General features: G+C 35.8%; 2 protein-coding genes across 6 annotated transcripts in view; one reads left to right on the forward strand and one right to left on the reverse strand.

Moving 5' to 3' along the window:
* Positions 1–11,502, forward strand: part of tyn (trynity) — a 71,410-nt gene extending 59,908 nt beyond the window's left edge. Inside the window, exons 8-16 of the mRNA XM_022066859.2 lie at positions 1,413–1,638; positions 3,199–3,318; positions 4,199–4,374; positions 6,645–6,778; positions 7,960–8,099; positions 8,193–8,274; positions 8,375–8,519; positions 8,970–9,162; positions 10,301–11,502. Coding sequence (XP_021922551.1) covers positions 1,413–1,638; positions 3,199–3,318; positions 4,199–4,374; positions 6,645–6,778; positions 7,960–8,099; positions 8,193–8,274; positions 8,375–8,519; positions 8,970–9,162; positions 10,301–10,452 — 1,368 coding nt within the window. The 3' untranslated portion in view covers positions 10,453–11,502. The remainder of the gene's footprint in view (positions 1–1,412; positions 1,639–3,198; positions 3,319–4,198; positions 4,375–6,644; positions 6,779–7,959; positions 8,100–8,192; positions 8,275–8,374; positions 8,520–8,969; positions 9,163–10,300) is intronic.
* On the reverse strand, positions 146–19,936 carry Rrp4 (exosome complex component Rrp4). Of its 5 annotated transcripts, XR_015532534.1 has the most exons (8): positions 19,710–19,936; positions 18,655–18,892; positions 18,432–18,566; positions 17,211–17,393; positions 16,803–16,902; positions 16,041–16,169; positions 13,511–13,631; positions 146–6,110 (listed from the first exon to the last, which is right to left on the reverse strand). XR_015532534.1 is itself a non-coding variant. In XM_022066871.2 (7 exons), the coding sequence occupies exons 1-6, from the start codon at positions 19,832–19,834 to the stop codon at positions 16,084–16,086; spliced, it is 867 nt and encodes a 288-aa protein (XP_021922563.2). In that variant the 5' UTR covers positions 19,835–19,936; the 3' UTR covers positions 146–10,473; positions 16,041–16,083. The 5 variants fall into 5 exon arrangements, 3 of the variants coding, with proteins under 3 accessions (XP_021922563.2, XP_021922562.2, XP_021922560.2); XR_015532535.1 differs by lacking the exon at positions 16,803–16,902 and having other exon boundaries at positions 146–10,473; positions 19,710–19,935; XM_022066871.2 differs by lacking the exon at positions 13,511–13,631 and having other exon boundaries at positions 146–10,473.
* Positions 19,937–21,594: the final 1,658 nt, after the last annotated feature.

Genomic DNA, 21,594 nt, shown 5'->3' on the forward strand with positions numbered 1-21,594 from the left:
CTGAAAGTTAACTTTCTTAACTATATATACTACTTTGAAGAGTTACAGTAGGCTCCTGATTATCTGGAATGGTTGGAAAATAATTTTTTTTGGATTATCAAAACAATGGATAATCCACAAAAAATGAAAGAAAAACATGCAAATGTAACATATATGCCAGTTTATTTACAGACATACACCACATAAACTTTTAAAAATTTACATAAACAGAAAGGATTTATATTCAATTTGATACAGAACATACTAACTATTCTTTTTAAAATGTTTCCAACAGATGGTAATAACATTCTATTGTCACAAACATCAGGTTTTAATGACAATTGGTTTATGCTAATACATTAAATAATGTTTTATTGCTGTATTTACTACTTTCTTTTTAAATGCTCTAACTTTCCTAAATTAATTTTTAATTTGTTTAAACCAGACAGACACTGGTTAATCCACCATTTCATAATTGGAAGTCTCCTGTATTGTGAGCAGGTTATATAAGCTGAAGTATTGTTATTTTTTATTATTATTTCACTGTATAAAATGGTTAGGATTATTCTACTTCAGTAGTAGCCCAATTGAAATAATTGAACAAAGTAATCAAAATAAAGAAATTACTTATATTTCAGCATCATGTCTTGTATAACTTCTAACTTAACAATATTTATATTTTAATCAATACAGCTACACTGTATTTCTTACATAGCAACATGTTCTGCTGAGCTGTCACACATGGAGCAAGCGTGCATGCATGATGATGATTATGCTACATTTATAGCAGTAGTATTAGCAGATGTGTCAAACCTACAAGGTGCTTGGTAAAGTTTGAAGTTAGTTAGCAAAACATATTATATACCTTAAAATAGAAGACAATTATATGTATCACATTTGGAAATTTCATTTTGAAATTCTTATGTGGAAAATCTTGGAAACTGGATCAAGTTAATTGCATTTATTTGTTTTAAGTCCTTCATTAAAACTGGACTATTTGGTAAATTATAAAAAAAACATTAAATTTGAATTAACTTTCATGTGAAAATTCTTTCACTTGATTCATCATTGTATGATCTGAAGCTTTCATGGCGACTAAGTATAAAGAAATTTTCTGTGGCAACCAACTGCATCACGTAGTTGAAAGGCGAAAACACCAATGTTTTGAGAACCATCTTCATCCTCGTCCTCAGGGTACTCAAGATTTCAGACGACGATGCAGATGGCTCTCAAAACATTGGTGTTTTTGCCTTTCAACTACCTGACACAGCTGGTAGCCAAAAAAGAATTCATTATGATTTGCCAGTCTTAAATATTATGATCCATTCAGCACACACCAGAATGAGAAAGAACAGCAGAGCAAGGGCTAGTCATAACATAATGTACTTTTCATAGTTACTTCACAAATAACTGACTAATTAATTAACTGGCAGGTGACCAGTGAGGCAGCTTGTCGTCTTGCCTGTGAGATTGAGAATGAGTTCCTGTGCCGATCATTCCTTTACCAAGGTGCTCCTATTGGTAATTCTTACAACTGCCAGCTATTCCATTTAGACCACAAGACTCTGCCCGATGGACCAAGCACATACCTCAATGCTGAACGACCACTCATTGATAATGGGGAACGAGTTGGCAATTATTACGAGAATTTCTGCGAGAGTATGTATGACAAGAACTGCATTGTTTTAATTATTGTACTAACTGGTGCCAGAGTAAAAGAGTTAAGTTAAAAAATTAAAACTGAAATATAGTACTATTTTAGAGCCTGTATTTTATTTTTGCAATTCTAGCACATCAGCCATAAGTTCATGTTTCAATCGTTTAAATATTGTATACATTTTTAAATTGCAGTAAATTCAATTTATTAGAACTTACCAAAATTTACTTCTTGTTTTTTAATTTTTAGGACTTTGCCCTTTTACCATGGCACTGGCAAAACAGTTTCAGGCACAACAGCAATATGTTCATTATGACTAAAAAACATAAATTAAGTTTTTAAGTGTTCTGAATACTCAGAACAAGCCATAGGTGCTGAAATTCAAAGTACAAATGAAATGAGTAAAAACATAACATTAGTACAAACACTTTATTAATGTATAAAGCGAAGCTTTCATGGCAACTGAAGTTGGTGAAAGACTCTTGGATTATAAGCCACGTCAGGTGGCTGAATGGTGAATAATCCATATCTTCTGCCAACTTTTTGAGAACAATCTGCTCTCATCCTCAGGGCTGCTGGGTAACAAATTCGGTTCTTTGTTGAGCAACAAAGAACTAAATACAAAATTTAAAATGGAAAACATTACAGAAAGGACCACTTTGGAAAATGAAAGCTGGTAAAGGATAATACTAATTAATCTTAGTCAAGCAGGTGGTAAAGATATAAATGAAACTCATTGTCAGCTGGCTCAGGACAGAGTGCAATGGCAAGCTTTTATGGTGGTGATGGTGATAAACTTTAGGATTCTGTAACTACAAAGAGGGAGTTGAGGACGTGACCATCACTAGCAGATTAGCACAGAAGTGACAGATCTTACTTGAATTCTGAAGCTACCTGGTTTTAATCATGGCTGATATCAGATGTCATAATGTTTATCATGGTTCTTCCCAGTCCCTCTAAGCAAATGCTAACAGGTGCATGTGTACTAAAACAGCTATATTATGGTACTAGACAAATTAAATGACTGCAGATTACAATGAAGAAGTTAGGAAACATGCACTTGGTGTAATAATCCTAACATATTTGACTGAATTTGACCATCATCAATGGTGTCACTGATATCAGTTGTCTGGGGTTACTGACTTTTATGTGGGTTGGGTATCTGGTTCCTGTCCAGCTGGATCATGGCATCATCATGGAGGATCCCCCCCTGGTTACACAGCTGACTGGTGATTCCTCTATTCAGGGATTAGCCAGGTAACAATCATAAACAGGGCAACCTGGGAATTCCATCCACACAGTCACATCTGTGTGCAAAACTAATTTTATGTTGTCATATAAAGATTACATTGGGACAGACAGACATGATGAAGTGAACAGGGGCAATTTTTGAAACTATGTGTAAATGCGCTACAATTTATTTAAATGTGTTCAAGAAAAAGAAAATTGTGGAGTTTATTAATTGAATTCTGCATTTATTTTCATACATCTACACAAATTAAAATGTTCACAGCGATTTAAAGTGTCCTTTCTCAACAAAACTGCATTTTTTCCTTTTTCAGAAACAGTTACTAACCCACATGAAAACTTACCTCTGGTATTCGAAAACACAGAAGATCCATCTATCAACAATCTAACTCGCAATGATATCAACTGTGATAAAACTGGAACCTGTTATGATGGTAAGCTGAAATACTAAAATGTGTTTATATGAGAATTATTATATTTCAAAGTAAATGAGATTTAGTAATGCTGGATGTGTTACTTTAATAAATGTAATGTGATGATGTTTTTGAACCAACTCATAACCTGACTTAACAGCTGACACACATTACTAACTGTAAATATTAATACAGTAGAGTCCCAACTAACTGACTTAAAAGGGACTGAAGTGTAGTCAGATAATCATGAATGTCAGATAATATGGAAGACTAGTAAAGAAGACTAGTGTAAATGGCAATTAAACTTGTCTTTCTTTTTTCAAGCCTTCATTTGAAGCTCCAGCAGACCACTACATTCCTCTGCAACTTCTTGCATAGTTTTCCCTTTATCTAGTCTTTGCAAGGCTTCAAGTTTTTGTTCCATGGAAACAACTACTTTGTTTCTCTTTTCACTTGATGTGTTAATGGGAAAAAAAATCTACTTTATGAGACATGGCATGTTGGATAAAACGGAATGTCAGATAATTGGGACTCTACAGTAAATTAATATGAACTAATTCTCAATTATACAGAGTAATAGCTGAGGCAGTAACCACAAGAGTTAAAATCCATAATTATGAAAACAATAAAATATTTGCACAAACATTTAGAAAATATCTATAACCATTTCCTGTGTCTTAGACTCACAACCTCTTACATGCAATAAAACCACTATGTTACACACAATTCTAAAGAATTTCCATGTAAAAAATAAAATCACAGGTCATGACTAGTTACACAGTAATAAATATGTATATGAGCTATTGAATGGGAAATCCAACTGGTTAGCACTCTCGTTTCTTGTTATTCTTACACGCAATGCTTCCATACATACATGTATATGTTTCTCTTTTCTCCATAGTTTCTGTAAACTGCAAGGACACCCGCATAGCAGTTCAGGTGCGGACCAACAAGCCCTTCAATGGCAGAATTTATGCCTTGGGACGATCCGAGACATGCAACATTGATGTCCAGAATAGTGACTTATTCAGACTTGACCTGACAATGAGTGGGCAGGATTGCAACACTCAGTCTGTGGTGAGTTACATGCAGTGGCCACATTATTTCAATTACTGACAATAAGAATAATGCCCTTTTAGGAAACTTTGAGATTATGACATTAACCTACTATGACAGGAGAATTTAAATTAATTAAATAACCTGAGAACAGAGGTTATGAGGTTTTAAATTCAGAACAAATATATGCTTCAATTAAATATAACATAAGAAATGTGTGCTTGAAATAAAATTATTTCTTTTAACAGTTTTAATAAAATTTCATTAAAATATTATAGGTAAGGCCAGAAATGTATTCTGAAGGGTTCTGACGATGATGTAATAAGAACTATAATACTTTCAGAATGTGTTGATGTGATTTACTTAACACAGAACTCATCTTAGTGGGTTGCTGCTCAAAGAACTCAAAATAGGGGCCATTAGCACAAAAAAACAACATAAATTTAATCCAACATCAGTAGTTTTGGAGACAAAAATAAGGATCTTACATTGAACTACACAGACCCCTTCAATTATATGAATCATTCTACATAAAGATTGACTTTTTTACCATTATAAAAAAAAATTTGAGAATGTCATTTGTTGTTCTTTTCTGCAGCCTATAGCCAAAGTCCATCAATGAAAAATTTATTTCTATCCCCTATATTTTTACATGTCTTCCCATTCAAAACTGCTGCCACTAACACTACTTACACTTCTTAGATTCATCAATATTGTTCACTGCTTTGTCATCCACTGTTACTGTTTAAGTCTAATGAATTTATCCTGAATCAGTTACATCTACAGTCAGACAGCTGTTGTTCTAACACCACAGCTTAACTCTTCCTGCTAATAGTGGATGCTATGGCCTTGAGCTGCAGAACTAATTACTGCACAGTTTATTAGGGACTCCAGACAGGCAATCATTTGTAATGAAATGTTATTCTTTCTTGGAATAAATAGATATCAGACCATTACTATAACAACTTCTTCACATATACACAATTATAAAATCCCCCCATATGAATAGCCTGCACTGACCAAAAACAAATATAAGAAGCACCAATCACAGTCTGGATATGTTTCAGTGGTTCCATTGAGCTATGAGTGTCTGTTACAAAGCATTCAAATCACTCTTGCAGTAGAGCAGATGATGAGACAGAAAACTTAGTCCTCATTGCATGATCAACAATTATGAAAACTGGAATAGATAATTCAGACTTTTGTGCTTCAGAACATATACCACATATTTGGTCTATTGAGCAAACTTTTGAACTAGAAGAGTGGGGAAAGAATTCAGCTCCCAACTATTCCATCCTCTTACATATCCAATAACTGTTTGGGATCATCCTCAAAAAAGAAATAACAGTCAATCATTAAACAGAATTATGACAAAACACAATAGGTATGTATTAAATAAAACATACAAATAAGAGAGGCCCATAATATACACAGTACGTTCATACAGTAACAACCAAGAAATACCAAACTTGGTGTATTTTTAATGTGCCTAGACACTGTTAGCAAGCAGTACCAGCCAGGGCTAGTAATAACAATAATACACAGATTACATGCACAAAAAATGAAACACAAGCCAGAACACTTTAAATCACGACAGACAACAGCGGAGAGGCTGGCCAGTCTAAAAAACAAGTGTAAGAATATCTTGTAAGGAAAAAGCAAATTTAAAACATACCATCCAAGCAAAAGTTGGAAAACATATCTCACCTTCCTGGCTGGAAGAAAACACCAACTCAACCAGCCATCCCAGCTGCCTACTTGTGTGGTTAGTTCAAAGTCCAATATGAGCAACAGGCCAAGACAGGAGTAGAAGGGGAAACATCCAGGGCCAAAAATAAAAAACAAGAACAATAAAAATTAAACACAAGCTTGGGATCGGGGTTTGTCAATCAACAGAAAAGTGTAAATATATCCTGGAGGTGAATAGAAAATAGGCTGAAAAACAAACAAAAACAAAATTTTGACTTTCAGGTCACAAGGAAACTTTCAGTTACCATACCCAACTCCTCAAAGTCACTAGTTCAGAAAAAAATAACCGACCACAATGCACAGCTCACTTCCACAGTGTCAGCTAAATATTGAAAATGTCATGATGGAGATAAAATATTTGTTCTTTTTCTGCCAGCAACAGTTTCTCCTTCTTTGAAGTATCCAGCATCTGGGAATTTTATCTCATAGAGTAAATAATAACACTGGTTTAACTTGTTCATGAAGGGTTCTTCAGGCACAAACCTCCACTAAAAAAATAATACCAATAATAAGGATGCCGGTTTGTTTCCATATGTTGGCAGACTGGAGTGTACACCAACACAGTTGTGCTACAACACCACAGTGTGGTCATGACAAAAGCTGACAAGATCTACAAAGTGAAGTGCACATATGACATGTCATCCAAGAACATAACCTTTGGAATGATGCCCATCAGGTACAGTCTGTTCCTTAATTCTCATTGCTGACACTTACATATCAGTTAACACTTGAAGATGAAAGCCTTGTCCTGATCATCACCCTGATGTAGACATGAAGCATTTCTGAAACGTCAGTCAGCTTCTACAAGACTACATGGCACAATATTCTAAAAGGTTATCGTCAAATTTGCTGTCATACTGAATATCATTCATTTACTTTTATTCTGGAAACATAAACATGGTACAACATTTACTTTATTTTCTCTCATCCTGCATAAAAATTAGACCTATTAAAGAAACAAACAAATAACACTAGTCATTAAACATATCTCTATTCAATTAAGATTAAACAGCTTTTATTAATTTTTGGGTATTAGTAGAACATCCAGAAAATATCAGTGATGGAGCTGACATATGATTAGGGTACCAGGCATCTCAGTTTTCCAGAAATGTCTGTTAAAAGCAAAATATCTAAAAAATTAATGTTCTGACACCAAATATAAAGTTCATACATCTGTTTCCCAGGACTTCTTGATTTAGACTTGTGATTACTCAGATATTAACACTGAAGTCTTTAATTCCTTAGCAGTTGTTTGTTTCAATTAAATGCATTATTTCTTAGCCTATTTTGTTTTCTTAACAAAAGAAAGTGGACTTATGAGATTATGATATTGTTTGTTTGTGGTGTATGTCTGCCAATATGAATTGTATGACTTTGGAGGCCACCCTAATTTCCTGCCAGCAATATAAACTGCAAGGCATATATATGAACTTTGAAATACTACTTGTAAGTTGAAGATTGCTGTCTTCTGGTTGCTGCACTGTAGACTACATGGCACAACAACCCAGAAGACAGAAACCTTTAGACTCACTGCCATGAAAACCTCAAATCCTACAAAGCTGTAAGTTAGCAACTACAAACATCCTAGTCCAGAACGTTAAGTTTGTATGTGATAAAGTTTATGCAGAATATTCAAAATCTGTACCCATGTATTAAATTATTCATCTTCTTACATTCCTACACATAACATTAACAACTCAAAATTTCAGACTTCACGTGTGTCTGAGAGTTGTTCCTGGACCCCATGTTAAAGCTTTGGCACACTTGTGTTGTGTAACCCTTTAAATTTAACTTAATGTTTCTTAATCATAGCAATGTAACAATGCACAGTATTTTTACTGATCTTGTATTTTACAGGGATCCCGAGATGATCAGTATTACATCTGCCCCAGAGGCTCCCCCACCACGCATTCGCATCGTTGACAGCCGAGGCCGTGAGGTCGAAACTGTGCGCATTGGAGACAAGCTTACCTTCCGCATTGAAATCCCTGATGACAGTAAGTGTAACGTTTGTTCCCTTGGGCAAGATTTATGTACTACTGAGCAATCACAATAAATATATAATTACATTGTTTTTTTTATGCTTTCAGCCCCTTATGGCATTTTTGCACGAAGCTGTGTAGCAATGGCAAAGGACTCCAAGAGCACATTCCAGATTATTGATGATGAAGGGTAAGCTATCACTTCAAACAGTGTCCTTTTCATTTCAGATTTCCCATTCTGTCAGCAGATTTTTAATTTTGGAGAAACATTAACTTTCTTGCTGTTGCAGTTGTCCAGTGGATCCAAGCATCTTCCCAAGTTTCACTCCTGATGGTAACGCACTGCAGTCCATATACGAAGCTTTCCGATTTACTGAATCTTATGGAGTAATTTTCCAGTGCAATGTTAAGTACTGTCTGGGACCCTGCCAACCGGTAAATACTCAGTACACGAGACTGAAATAAATGTTGTACAAAGTGTCTTTGTCACTTTTAATAAGAGCCATATGCAACAGAATGAAGCATGTCTGCAATTAGGCAAGTTTTAACCTCTATTCCCATTTACTAGTGCAAAAATTTACAATGTTAGCTTTAGCTGCCACTTGCTTTCTTTCTTTGCTCACAGATAGTATGGCTCTAAAAACAATACCGTAGTTATTAAATACACTCTTTTTGCCTGTATCAGAAAATCTGACTTCTGAGTACTCTTTGTAGATTTGCCTATGTATGTCTCCAGTAACTGAGTAGTACAGCAGATTTATTTAAATTTAGTATTTTTTTCTTGATTTTTGATTTCCAAAGAAGAGATCTGTTGAGTGATAAAGTTAGGGAACCACTGCTACAGGGCTAGCCAATCTACAGCAAATTCACTACATACTGTTTCAGGCTGTATGCGAATGGGGACACGAATCTGTTGAATCTTGGGGCAGAAGGAAGAGATCTGTGGCATCTAACCACAGCTCAGATGAAACTGAGGATGACATGACTCTGAGTCAAGAGATTCTAGTGCTGGATTTTGGTGATGATAAAAACAGCCAGTTCCTGAGGAGTGAGGCTTCATCTTCAGACTTTGGCAAAGGTGAATTATTTTAGTTACTTTAAACTTCCTGCCAGTCATTAAAATTCTTTTATCACAATCCTTCCACAGCTTGGCTGAGATTGCAGCAGTGGGAACACAATGATCATGTTGGCTCGCAAGCACACACAAGTCAAGACCATATGTTATGAAACTCAGGGACATAATAAATCTACAACTCCAAAGAACCAATTAAGCATATGTGGTTAACTAAAAAGAAATTGGGGATGTAATGTTCATGTCTATTTGAAGATATTATCCTGGTATTTATATGTAAGGGTTCAGGAAAGCCATAAAACACATCAGAACAGGTAGTGTCCCAACTTTGATTCAGATCAGTGTTACTGATTCAGCCAACATGATCAGCTACAATTAATTAACTTGACAGAAATAAAATGTTCCATTTAAAACATAATCCTAATGATTACATGACACAGAAGAATTAACCAAAGACAGTACTGAATTCTTCCATTTGTATCCCATTGCTGCAGCTTATGCACTGCTTGAAATCAGTACAGCCATAAATTAAGCTTTTTCACTCAGCGAGCATTTCTCATGTCCCAAAATTTTGTTACCAGTTGTTTTATTCAGTACTTCCTTATCAGGAAGCACCAGTATAATGACTAGCTATGGACTGGATGATCAGGGTTTGATTCCTGATGGGGGCAGAGGATTTTTCCTCTAGCCTCTGCGTCCAGACCAGTTCAGGGGACTACACAGCTTCCTATCAAATGGGTACCGAGGTTCTTTCCCAGGGGTAAAGCGTGGCCAGGGCATGATGCTGACCACTCACCCCCATCTAGTGCCGAGGTCAAGAATGAGTAGGAGCTATACTGCCTCTCCCCCACAAGCGCCTACATGGTGTATAGTGGGACAACTTTACTCTTTTACTTTACATACTTACGTGTAGTCTGACATATGTCAAAATAATAATGAGTCATTTTTTCTGGTAGCTGGGAACCAACCAATTTTGTATTCAAATTAATCAGAATTTTATTTTTGACTTATGAATTTTCACCTTAACACAGTTTTCATCAAACAATTTTTTTTTGTCAATAAAGGGATGGGTGTACATATAAATATTCTGATGTTTGTTAATTGTGGAGACATTTCATAATGACTGTGTTCCTCCAATTTGCAGATAAAACTGTTACAATAGTAGAACCCTGCCCAACCAAGACATCGGTCCTGGCATTAGGTGTGACATGTGCCCTTCTTGTGCTTATCTACATCAGCACCATTTTCTGCTACTATGTAAAGAAATGGTTGTCGCCAAGGAAGAGTCTTGCTTGAATACCCTGGATCACAACCTTGCTAGGAAACAGAAACAAGAAGAATATGTGATACTGTTTAAACACTTTGAGATCATGTATCTGAAGATGAGAAACACCTACAGCCATGTTACCTGCAGCAGTGTTGGATGGTCCAGCAACTGTAATGTAACAAACATTTCCCGGTGCATAAACTTGAGTAATAGTGTACTTGGGTATACATATTGTTTATGCTACTAGAAGACCAATCAAAGAGACTTGGGGCACATTTTAACTCTACCCGAGTTAAATGCGACACCAAACTATACACTATCACCTAATAATTAAATAACTGGTGGCTGTTTGCACCATTATTCGTTAATAAACTTTAAAAATGCTAAAAGTGGGGCTTAACACTGTAGCTATTCCTACAATAGTTTATTTTTAATCCTCACTAGCACCTAAATAACCAAGTAATACAACGAATGTTGGTGCATATAGCAATAATGTGAAATTCTCAATAAGGGGGGTCACTGTGAAAAATTATAATTTTTTCACAGTTAACATTATGGGTTTAGGTGAGATATCATGGATAGTGTTGTTCATCACATTCAAGGTAGTAAAGTAGCATTTCATGTGGTCCAAGACCAACCCTTCAGTTCAACAAATCTACAAATAATAAACTACCAACTGCCAAACTGAACACAATTTGCCCGCATGAATATAATTTCTAAGCAGGGTTTATTGTTCAAATATGACATAAATTCAGAGAATGTGATTATAGTTAAAATATGTTCCAATGTTGTAGAACTAAAGGCTTGTGCCTTAGACAAAAAATTGGATGTTAATGCCACCTTTCTTGCTAGGACTGCTATGTGCATAAGTTCTTCAACATGTCTACCTATGCTAGCAAGAGACTGACACTCTGCCAGTTCAAGGAGGCATAACTGGGGCTGTTGGCAATGGGATCCGGTGGGTGGAGAAAAGAATCATTCACTTTCAATTATTTATGAACCTGTTGTGTATAGACTCTATACTTCTATATTTCAAATATTTATACAACTTTTTTCACTAATAAACACTAAAACAGGAATGACTTGCATATTTATTTGTACAAAAAACTAAAAAAAAAATAGTGACCCTTTAGCATTTCATACTCTAAGGAATAATTTATATGCTCTACCCTTAGCAAATATTGTGCTTACTGTCTGCATTGCACCTTTTCAAACTACTAAGCAATACAAATTTTCAATTTAAAGAGTACTGATGATGCTGTGTTAGAACCAGGATTACTAAATTCTTGAACTTTTGTCTTTCATCTGGTTTTCTGAAAGAATACTACGTTTCGGAAGCTGGATCTGCTTCCATCCGCAGGTTAAAACAGGGGAGAAGGGAACCTACTCGTTTGGGTCTGACAGAAATAGCTAACCTCAATCAATGGTTTCTGAAACGCAGTGATCTTTTAGAAAACCAGACAATGGCCAAATTCCAAGAATTTAGTAATCCTGATAATAAAAATTGTATCAAGCAAAGAGCATAATACCATTACAAGAAAAATTTGGAACTGAACAAAGTGTAAATTGAAGATAGTTGTTGTATCGTTAGTCTGATAGAAGTTTACTGACATTTCAGAGATACTTGCTGCCTCCATCATCATGACATAACCTTGATGATGGAGGCAGAGCGCAACAACACAGAAGACAGCCATCTTGATACTGCTGCCATAAGAACTTGAAATTCCATATTGTGAATCCTCCTCCAATCTCACTATAAAAATTTGTCACCAATATGAAATCTGTACTCTGAAAATTTCATTAAAATGCATTATGATTACTGTTGACTGTGGTATACTGGTTTGCAATGCCACGTGGTCTTGCATGTAGATGGAGGGAATACATTTCTCCAAAATGCTGGTAACTACCTACAAGACCACATGATGTCAATTGACATCTTCACTGCCATAATTCTTGTACCCTGATCAAAAGAAAAGCAAACTTTGGTCCAAATATAACCTTCAAAGAAAACCTCAACATTGTGTATATTTTTTTACTTTATCAACCTAGAAATTCATTAATGGCAATATATGAGATTATAAAAAGAGTAAATAGAAGACATGATAGTGGAACAGCAAAAAATGATGGTAATGCATTTGTTCAAGGACCATGTAAACACAAATATATGTTGAAGACGGTCCAAGCTCAATACCTCTTCTGATGCAACATTGCAAAATTCATGTTATCAATGAGATTACTGCTTTCTGTAGTCTATTGGAAGTAGTAGTGGCCACAGATAAAACGAACTGCACAGTCACACCAGAAAAATAATTTTTAGAATAAATAGTTTCATACAGAAGTATGTATCTGAAGATGAACAGAGTTTGGTAAGTGTTTCACAAATTTGTTGGGATGTAAAGATATCTAGTGTTCAGGCAGATCCAGTTTCTGTGTCTGCCAGAATGAAAATTGATATACCAAAAAAAAGTAACAAATTCAGAAACTTCCATTAAAACAGTGCATGTAGAACTGTGTCGGATTTCTATCACAAGACAAATTCCTTGTGGGGGGAAGGGGGGGGGACGTGTGTACAAGAATAAAATGGGATACTAAGGCACCAGTTCTTCACTTTAAGAATACTGAAGGGGACATCACACTATACGACTCCCTCTGATCACTACCACTATAATCCTACAGAAATGGTGTGGTCTCAAGTACCATAACACATGAAGTTGTAAAATAAAACATTCACAATAGCAGAAATCAAAAAACTAATGAATGAAGACACAAGAAAACTGTGCTTTCTGGACAAGACATGCAGAAAATTTGCAAGAGGAAGATTTTTGCAAAATAAATCTGATGGGACAAAATTTTAGAGCCCATAGTATAAATTTACAAGACAGTGAAAAGAGGACAACAAAAGCAACTAAGACAACAGTGACATTACTGGTGCTGGTGATAATACCCCTACAGCTGTTCCCTTGGAGTAAAATAAAACAGCAGGTTTAGTTTATAAGCTTGTATTTTATATATATTTATATATATATATATGTGTGTGTGTGCGCGCGCACATATTCAGAGTCCTATTGTTTAGATATACATACATACCCCTCATTGTTCTGCTACATTTGTGTACACTTCTAACTGCATTCCCCATACGAGAAGCACTAGCTACCAGCATCACAATGACTTGTCACCGACTGCCTTCAAATGTCAGGAGCCACAAATCCTATAATACATTCCCATATTAATACATGGAGCAGAAATTTGGAAATGGACCAAAGAAGATATTAGTAGCTTAACAGCAGCGTTTTCAAGACATACAGAAGGAAAGACCAAAAGTGATAGAATAAAAAATGACGAGATAATCTAAAGTTGAACACCTTGGAATAAAACATGACATGGACATGAACGAAGTGAGAATTCAAAAGGAAATTTTGAACATAAATGAAAGAGACTGAGATCAAGACAGGAACAGAAAGTTCAGAAAGATGTAACTCAACGCAAAGGAAGACCACGGGAAGAAAGCAAGGACAAGTTGTGGAAAGATAGGACAGGTGGAGAGGCTCAGTTGTCAGTTCACACAGAAGCATCTTAGGAAGAAGAACAATAACACAAAGTCAGCATAAAAATTTTATTCAGATAAATTTAGGACCATGGAATGAAAGTAACAAATCATAACATCTTACGTAAGACTAACACTTCATTGTACTATACAACCAACAAATTTAAAACCCACAGTAGGGGTCAGAGTGCTGTGTTCACCTTCACAGCTTGGTAAACCTCTTCCCCATCCTTCTATAGTAAGGAAGTACACATAGTACAAGGGTAAGCTGAGTTACAGACTGGATTTTATATTATAGTTATACTATGCAATATAAAACTTTTGTGCTCAATAGTACACATTACCGTTTCTTTTCCAGCTGTGAAGAACTTTGTATGGCATGTTAAAATAGTCTTCTGTATAACTCATCCAATCACTTTAATTTTAAAAGTGTCACTTAAACATAATAGCCAGCACAAGAGAAAAAGTGTGACTCAGCAGATGGGGGAAGGAATTTTTCCCTACAGCAGGGGTGGAAGTAAAATCTCAACTCAAGAGTTCACATAATTTCTAAGGTTTTTGGTCCACTGACCATGCCATACTTTCTACTGATAATACTGTCATGATAAACTGCTTTAAGAAACCTTTGCTAGAAATTAAATACAATTCATTCTGATCAGACTGAGGTATATGAATTATCATATGACAGGTTCTAATATGTAACAGTTAAAACAGAGACAACCAAGGCTCCTTTCATACTTTGTATTTCCAACTTATTCAACACAAACCATGACATGACACAAACCTCTGTGCTGAACCAAAGACCACAACAACCATAAAATCTACCACTGAATTTATCAAACAACTCCACCACAACATGTTACACAGTTTCTAACATGCTTCCAACTTGTCTTCAACAATGTAGTCAATTTTATTAAGATAAGGTAATGTAAAAACATATGTGTGAAGAGCATGTATTCAGAATATTATTTTAAATCACTCATCCTCCTGCATGTACAGTCTGTGTTGTGTCAAAACACAAACATCCAGCATTGGCTCAGGTCTAAGCAATTCTGATACCTAGAATAAAACGACAAGAAAAGGTACTCATAATAATATAAGGGCAGGAATCACATTATGAGTTGCCCTTGGTGGACTAGTGGTTAGTGTGATCGCCACTAGGACCCAAGGTTCGCGGGTTCAAACCCAGCTAAGGATGATGAATTTTTGAGGGTGATATAAATCCGTAGCACAACTTCCTTCGGAGGGGAAGTAAAGCCAGTGGTCTCATGTCGTAGATTTACGGCATGCAGCACGAGCATGAAATGAGATGTTTCGTAAGCAAAATTCAGCAGCCATTGCTCAACCAAGTCTCTCATGATTCACTACTAGATGGCTATAGCAGTCAAATAAGGACTGAGTAGAAATTGTGCAGAGGCAGCAGGCTGGTCACTCACTACTCACAGATGCATGCTTCAAAGATTAGGAAACCTCCAAAAATGAGGAGGCAAAAACCCGCAACTGGGTTGTACAGCCAAGGAAGAAGAAGCCATCAATTTTCCTTTCAACAACAATAATAAAACGGGAAAGATGCACTCTTTGAAACAAACTAACATTTCAAAGGTCTTCTTCACACCACATCATGGGTAATGAGGTCAGCTGGGCAACCATAGGAACCTCAAATGCAATTGAATAAAAATGTTCTTGGATATTATCCATCGTCTAGTTATTCAATTGACTCTTCACCATCATCAAGAAGTTTTAGATTTGATACTCAAATGCAATGATGTTATCAAAGGTAAAAATTGTATCTGACAACATTGTTGAAACAATACAGTCCAAGATCAATGTTGTAACAGTGTGATGAAAGACGTGAAAGACATCAATGGGCCAATAAGGTGTTCATTACTTGTGCTAAAGTGTAAAGAACACTTAATACACATAAAATATAGTTCAGTCTCTAACTCTGGACCAGTAACATTAAAAATAGGTGAAACTTTAAACTATACTAAGTTACTGAAAGCTCTGACTGTAATCTCTGTTAAGAAGTAACAATAAATTCTTATAATTACTGTAATCCATGTAGTAACTTACCTCATATTTCAAAGACTCTTCAAATGAATATAAGATGCTTGTATCAAATAACATCATCTTGCAGCTTGCAAGAGCAAGGACACAATTCCGTAAGCGCGCAATTACCTCTCTGTCTGCACGTGGAACAACCTGAGAAAACCATGAATATTACTAATTCAACAAGAAGTTGTCATTGTAATCTAGGAATTAATTCCACTTCTACATTTCTCTCCCTCCTCATTCAAAAACTTAAAGCAATGTAATTTTTCCAGTACCACATATCCCAATCAAGACATACATTCTACTAGGCATAATCAAAATATCTGAAAACAGTTTTAAAAAACATGTTGGCCTTATTAATATTTCACACCTTACTGCAGTTCCTAATATTATAAACATCAGATATTTTGATACCATCGGAAACTTCCTACAACAGTGCTCCAGTGTATGAGTTGAGACAATTAAGTTCCTGGAATGCCCGCATATGTGTCACATCGAGTAGTGAGTGAGCAATAACTAAACAGTGACAGAGTTACAACAAATGAAGTGTTTCTGTCCTGGCAAAAAACAGAGAGAGAGAGAGATACGCTGCTGGAGCAATGCATTAACATCAAGTTTTTTGCAAAGTTAGGCAAAAGCATGAGTGAAACTCTACAGATGTTAACAGAGGCTCACGGTGCTGATGGTATGACAAAGTTGAGTGTCTTTGAATGGCACAAAAGGTTTAAAGACGGATCGAAATATGTGAAAGGACAACAAAAGAAATGGATTCTAAAAACTCACCAGATAGATGAAAATGTGGAAAAAGTGTGGAAATTGGTTTGTTCTTACAAATGAGTACATGTAAAAACGACAGCAGAGAAACTACATTCAGACGGGGAAACTGCAAGGAAGATTTTGACATTAACACAAAATTTGAAAGATTGGAAGAGCATACAATAGGAAAGGAGACTCTATGAGGTGTAACCAAGATTGCCTTGTTTATAATGGTACCTACAGAAGCTTCATTATTATCAATCAAATTTACATTCAGATCATTTCAATCAGTTGAAAATACAGGGTAAAATCTAACAAGCAAAAGCCATATGCTTCACAACTGTAACTCCATTTTATAATTATACAAAACATGACTAACATTAGCCTGAAAATATAAAGACTATAAGTAAGACATCAACTAAATGTATCTCTTACCTCTTTGAGATTCTCTGTGAAACCTCCTAAACCATCCTCACCTCTATCATTGATAGTTGGACAAATCCAGATAAACCCATTATTACCAATTATGATGCTTGCTCCACATGGCAAGTTGTGGAAATGATTCTTGCAACGCTTCACCAAAGAAGGAAATACTTTCACCAAAACACCCTGACACAGCTGGAAGAAAATACAGCAGATACAGAAAAGCTTACTTGCTTGCTGAGACTATGATATATTCACTATATTACATATTTTCAAACTGAAGGCATATAAAATTAAATTAAGCCTAAAGTAAAATTTGGATAATTACCAATTTATACTATGTGCCCACTTTTTCCATCTGTTGCAATATTGCTAAGTTACCTTGTATTGCATTAGTCAAATAACAATGGAATTATTTACCAACTGAGCATACAAAGAGAGTGCACCCTCCTCTTATGAGGAAATAATAGTGAAGAAAGTGAAAAATAGAACAGTATGTTACAAAGAAACAATGGAGTGTCAACAACTAATGTTTTAGCCAGGAAGTCAGAGGAGGGTCTACTACCATACTGCAAAGCCAAAGTTGAAGTGGAGGGTTTCAATCAACCAGATCATATACCAACTATATGAAAATCATAATTGTATCAAAATGTTATGGTCTACAATATATCAATATTCCCTGACATACTGAGCCTTCCCAACTGAAATTAATTAAAATTAATACCCATACAGCAAAAAATAGAAAACAAATGTCATGATTTAAACGTTGATGATATACCAACGCAAGTGCAAAACTCCACGAATTTATTTTCACTTTAATTATCCCACATAAAATACATAAATAAAACAATCACTGGATTCATAACATATTACATGAAAAGGGAGAACTACTCTCCAGTTACACAAATGTATCTTTGATGCTGTAGTATAATTCTGGTCAGAGCCTCCTCTCTTCTAGTGGTTTAGGCAATAGAAAAAATTTAATGGAGGGTGGGTCAGACCATTGCAAGGCTCAAATGTCACAGAACAACAATGGAAACATAAACACATCATCAAGCAGGAATCAATCAATTTGTGAAGCATAACGCCATGTGAATCTTGCACTGCAAGGCTATGGGAAGGTAAAATAAGTGAATGAGAAGGTTTAAGTACGTTGAGAAAATAAACGTAAACAGAAAAGACAATTACAGTCTGTCCAGATTTAGCATATGAAAAAACAGGATTAAAAATTACCTTCCCATACTTCAAACTTCTTGTGTATAGTGACAAGGAACCATCATCATACACTTTCTGAACCTCAGCACTAATCAAGTCACCTTCTTTAAGGTACTTCCTCATCATATGCTCATCCTCCACAGATCTTCTTCGCTGAAAATGAAAAGGAAAGATAATAATGAATTTACTCAAAAGATATTTCCATGTAAGCTTCAATAACAAACATCCAAAAAATGTTTACCAGTTCTCCTCCTGGCAAGTTGACAGATGATAAAAGTAAAACAGAATCCAGTCTAGAATTGGTATCTACTTTCCAGCGCTTCTGCTGAACTTCTGTAATTCTACCCACAATCACATCGCCAACCTCACCATTATAACGATTCTTTATGGGTCTCACTGAAATGAGTTTATTAACTTGCTCAACTACTCCTGCTACTGAGGCAGTAAGAGCATCCTCTTCCATATAGGTTCCATGCCCCCTGAAATTATAAATTAATTATCTATAACAACTTCCACTTTTTTGTCCAAACTGTAGCAAGCTGCCTTGGTAAAATAACTTCAACCCATTAAATATGTTGGCAGGGATGTGAAACCCACTGCCAGACATAAATATTTGATGTTTCTTCAGTGCTAATGCAGGGAAGTGTGTTGCTTCTGTCATAAGCAAAGCCCAGTGTAAATTTGCAGATATCATACATTCTTCATTGAATATGGACACAATTAAGCATGTTCTAACATTCACTAACACTATTAATAAACCATTTATAAGTTCAGGCAGTTGCAATTTAATGAATACTGAAGTATGATAATTAATTTAATACACAGATGAAGTTTATAAAGATATGCTTGTAATGTCACAGAATTAAGACATGAACCTCAAATGTTAATGAAGGTGTGCTGAAAACACATCTAAAATAATTTATATTTGTTTTAAATTATGATCTCATATTGTCTTTGTGAGGACTCAATAAATATTCACAGTTCAAATACTCCAGTTATTATTTAACTCAAAGGATCGTCATAAAAACATGCTGACAGAGTCTATGAAAAGCTCATAGAGTCCACAACCTTCTTCAAGTTCCAAAGTGGTATTTCTCTATATGGTTTTGTATTTAATTTCCATCATTTAAAAAAGATTTCCAGATCCCATCGACCACAAACTCCGAAGTCATAATAATTTTCACTCGAAAATTATCATTATACACTCACCAATACACCACAACTTTAATGTGTGGTGACCGAAGCGTTTACTTGGACAAATTAAAGATTATTACAATATTTTAACCTGGAACCTACCTCATAAAACCAGACATGCATGTTATTATTTCACCTGGCGTATAAAGCCGAGGAATATTTGAAGCAGCAACTATAGTATTATCAATCCTCTGGCTTGCTAAACGTATATAAACGTTCTGTGTCATTGCAAGAAGACAATTTATCAATCTGCACTACATGAAGCAGCTAATCAAAATAAATATCTTTTCACCAAAGATTACAACCATTGAAAACCTACGTATCACAGATTACTCATCCTAAAATCCACTACATATGCTCGTCCTGCGATGCGTCTATTGAACACAGAGAGGCAGGACAGATTTTTGGTCTAAGAATTCACATTATCCACTTTCGTACAAACCATTATACAAAAATGACGGATGCTCAAAATTGAGAGTTGGGACGATGGCGACGCCACTACCCAATATAACTTGTGCATACTTATCACATGAAAGATATGGAGAATGGCTAAACGGATTTTAATCAAACTTTGTATAAATGTTATGCTATGGGACGGCACATATTTTTAGTTTTCTACGACCGGTAATACCAAAGTGGTGGTTGCTTAAAGTCGTCAGGTGGGGTAATTCTGATGCCATTACAAGCTATCCTTTTTGTTTGTCATCAGTCTTTCGACTGGTTTGGTGTGGTCCTCCATTTTCGACTGTCTTGTGCCAATCTCTTAATTTCCACACATTTTTTGCAGCCCACATCCTCAAAAGTCTGTGTCACATATTCCAATCTTTGTCTTGTCCTTATGAATGCAAATCACAGGCCCAACCGAAACTACCCAATAGTCAATACTTGCTCCATTTAATTTTTAATTACCTCTATCTGCACAGCATTATTGTAACTGAATCCAGGTGGATCAATGAAGATCTACTTCTGGATCGGTTAGAACACTTCCTGAAAGGCAAAGTGTTGCTATTTCAGGATAACAATAATACCACAAAACTCATAAAACTATTGAATTCTGAAAAGACAGTATGTAGCTGACAGAACTACCTCCTTATACCATGCATATGTTACAGCCCTCAGGCCCAACACAGGAAGTCCCTCAAGTCAAAATGTCACTGTGAAATTGATGTACAAAAAAGGCAACCTAACATGACCCAACAACATAACATTCTGAATAACATCATTCTTGGCAGAAATGTAAAATCAAACATTTCATTTGTTCAGAGATTAGGTCCTTAACAAAGGACATTATTTACGATAGAAAGTTTGCCCCCAAGGTCTCTGTTTTATATCATAAATTCGAGCAGAGTGGTGGTGAGACTGACAACAATAAACTGTTCCACTGGTACCAATGATGACCGTGACAATTCACACAGCCACTGAGGAACCACTTTTTTTTTAAAAAAGTACACAAATTGTTTCAGAGATCATGCCTACTGCAGGGGAAGGAAGAACCTCAGAAGTAGAAACACACTGAATTCAACACACTAGAGTTGGATACAAATATGCCAAAGACAATGTGATCCCTCAAATCAATGACATTATCTCTCATCAACTGGTAAGAAACTGACCGAAATGATGGTAAATTTATCATAAAATTTGAAAACCATGCACACATTGAAGTTCTTGAACACCTGATAAAACATTACCATTTACAAACCATTAATTAGGTATGAGTTAAATAACTCATACCTGTGTGGGGCATAGCTCACAATCAGCCCTGCCTCAACAGGTGTGACAGCATCAAAACCCACTCAACTTAAACTCTGTCGATAGCTCAGTCAGTATAGTGACTAGCTACAGGCTGGACGACCGGGGTTCGATCCCCGACGGGGGCAGAGGATTTTTCCTCTAGCCTCTGCGTCCAGACCGGCTCTGGGGCCCACCCAGCCTCCTCTACAATGGGTACCGGGGTCCTTTCCCGGGGGTAAAGCCGGCCGGGGCGTGA

Source organism: Zootermopsis nevadensis, unplaced genomic scaffold (assembly GCF_977971745.1).
Source record: "Zootermopsis nevadensis isolate Lab colony 2312 unplaced genomic scaffold, Znev_1.0 Znev_ptg000061l, whole genome shotgun sequence".
Taxonomy (NCBI): domain Eukaryota; kingdom Metazoa; phylum Arthropoda; class Insecta; order Blattodea; family Termopsidae; genus Zootermopsis; species Zootermopsis nevadensis.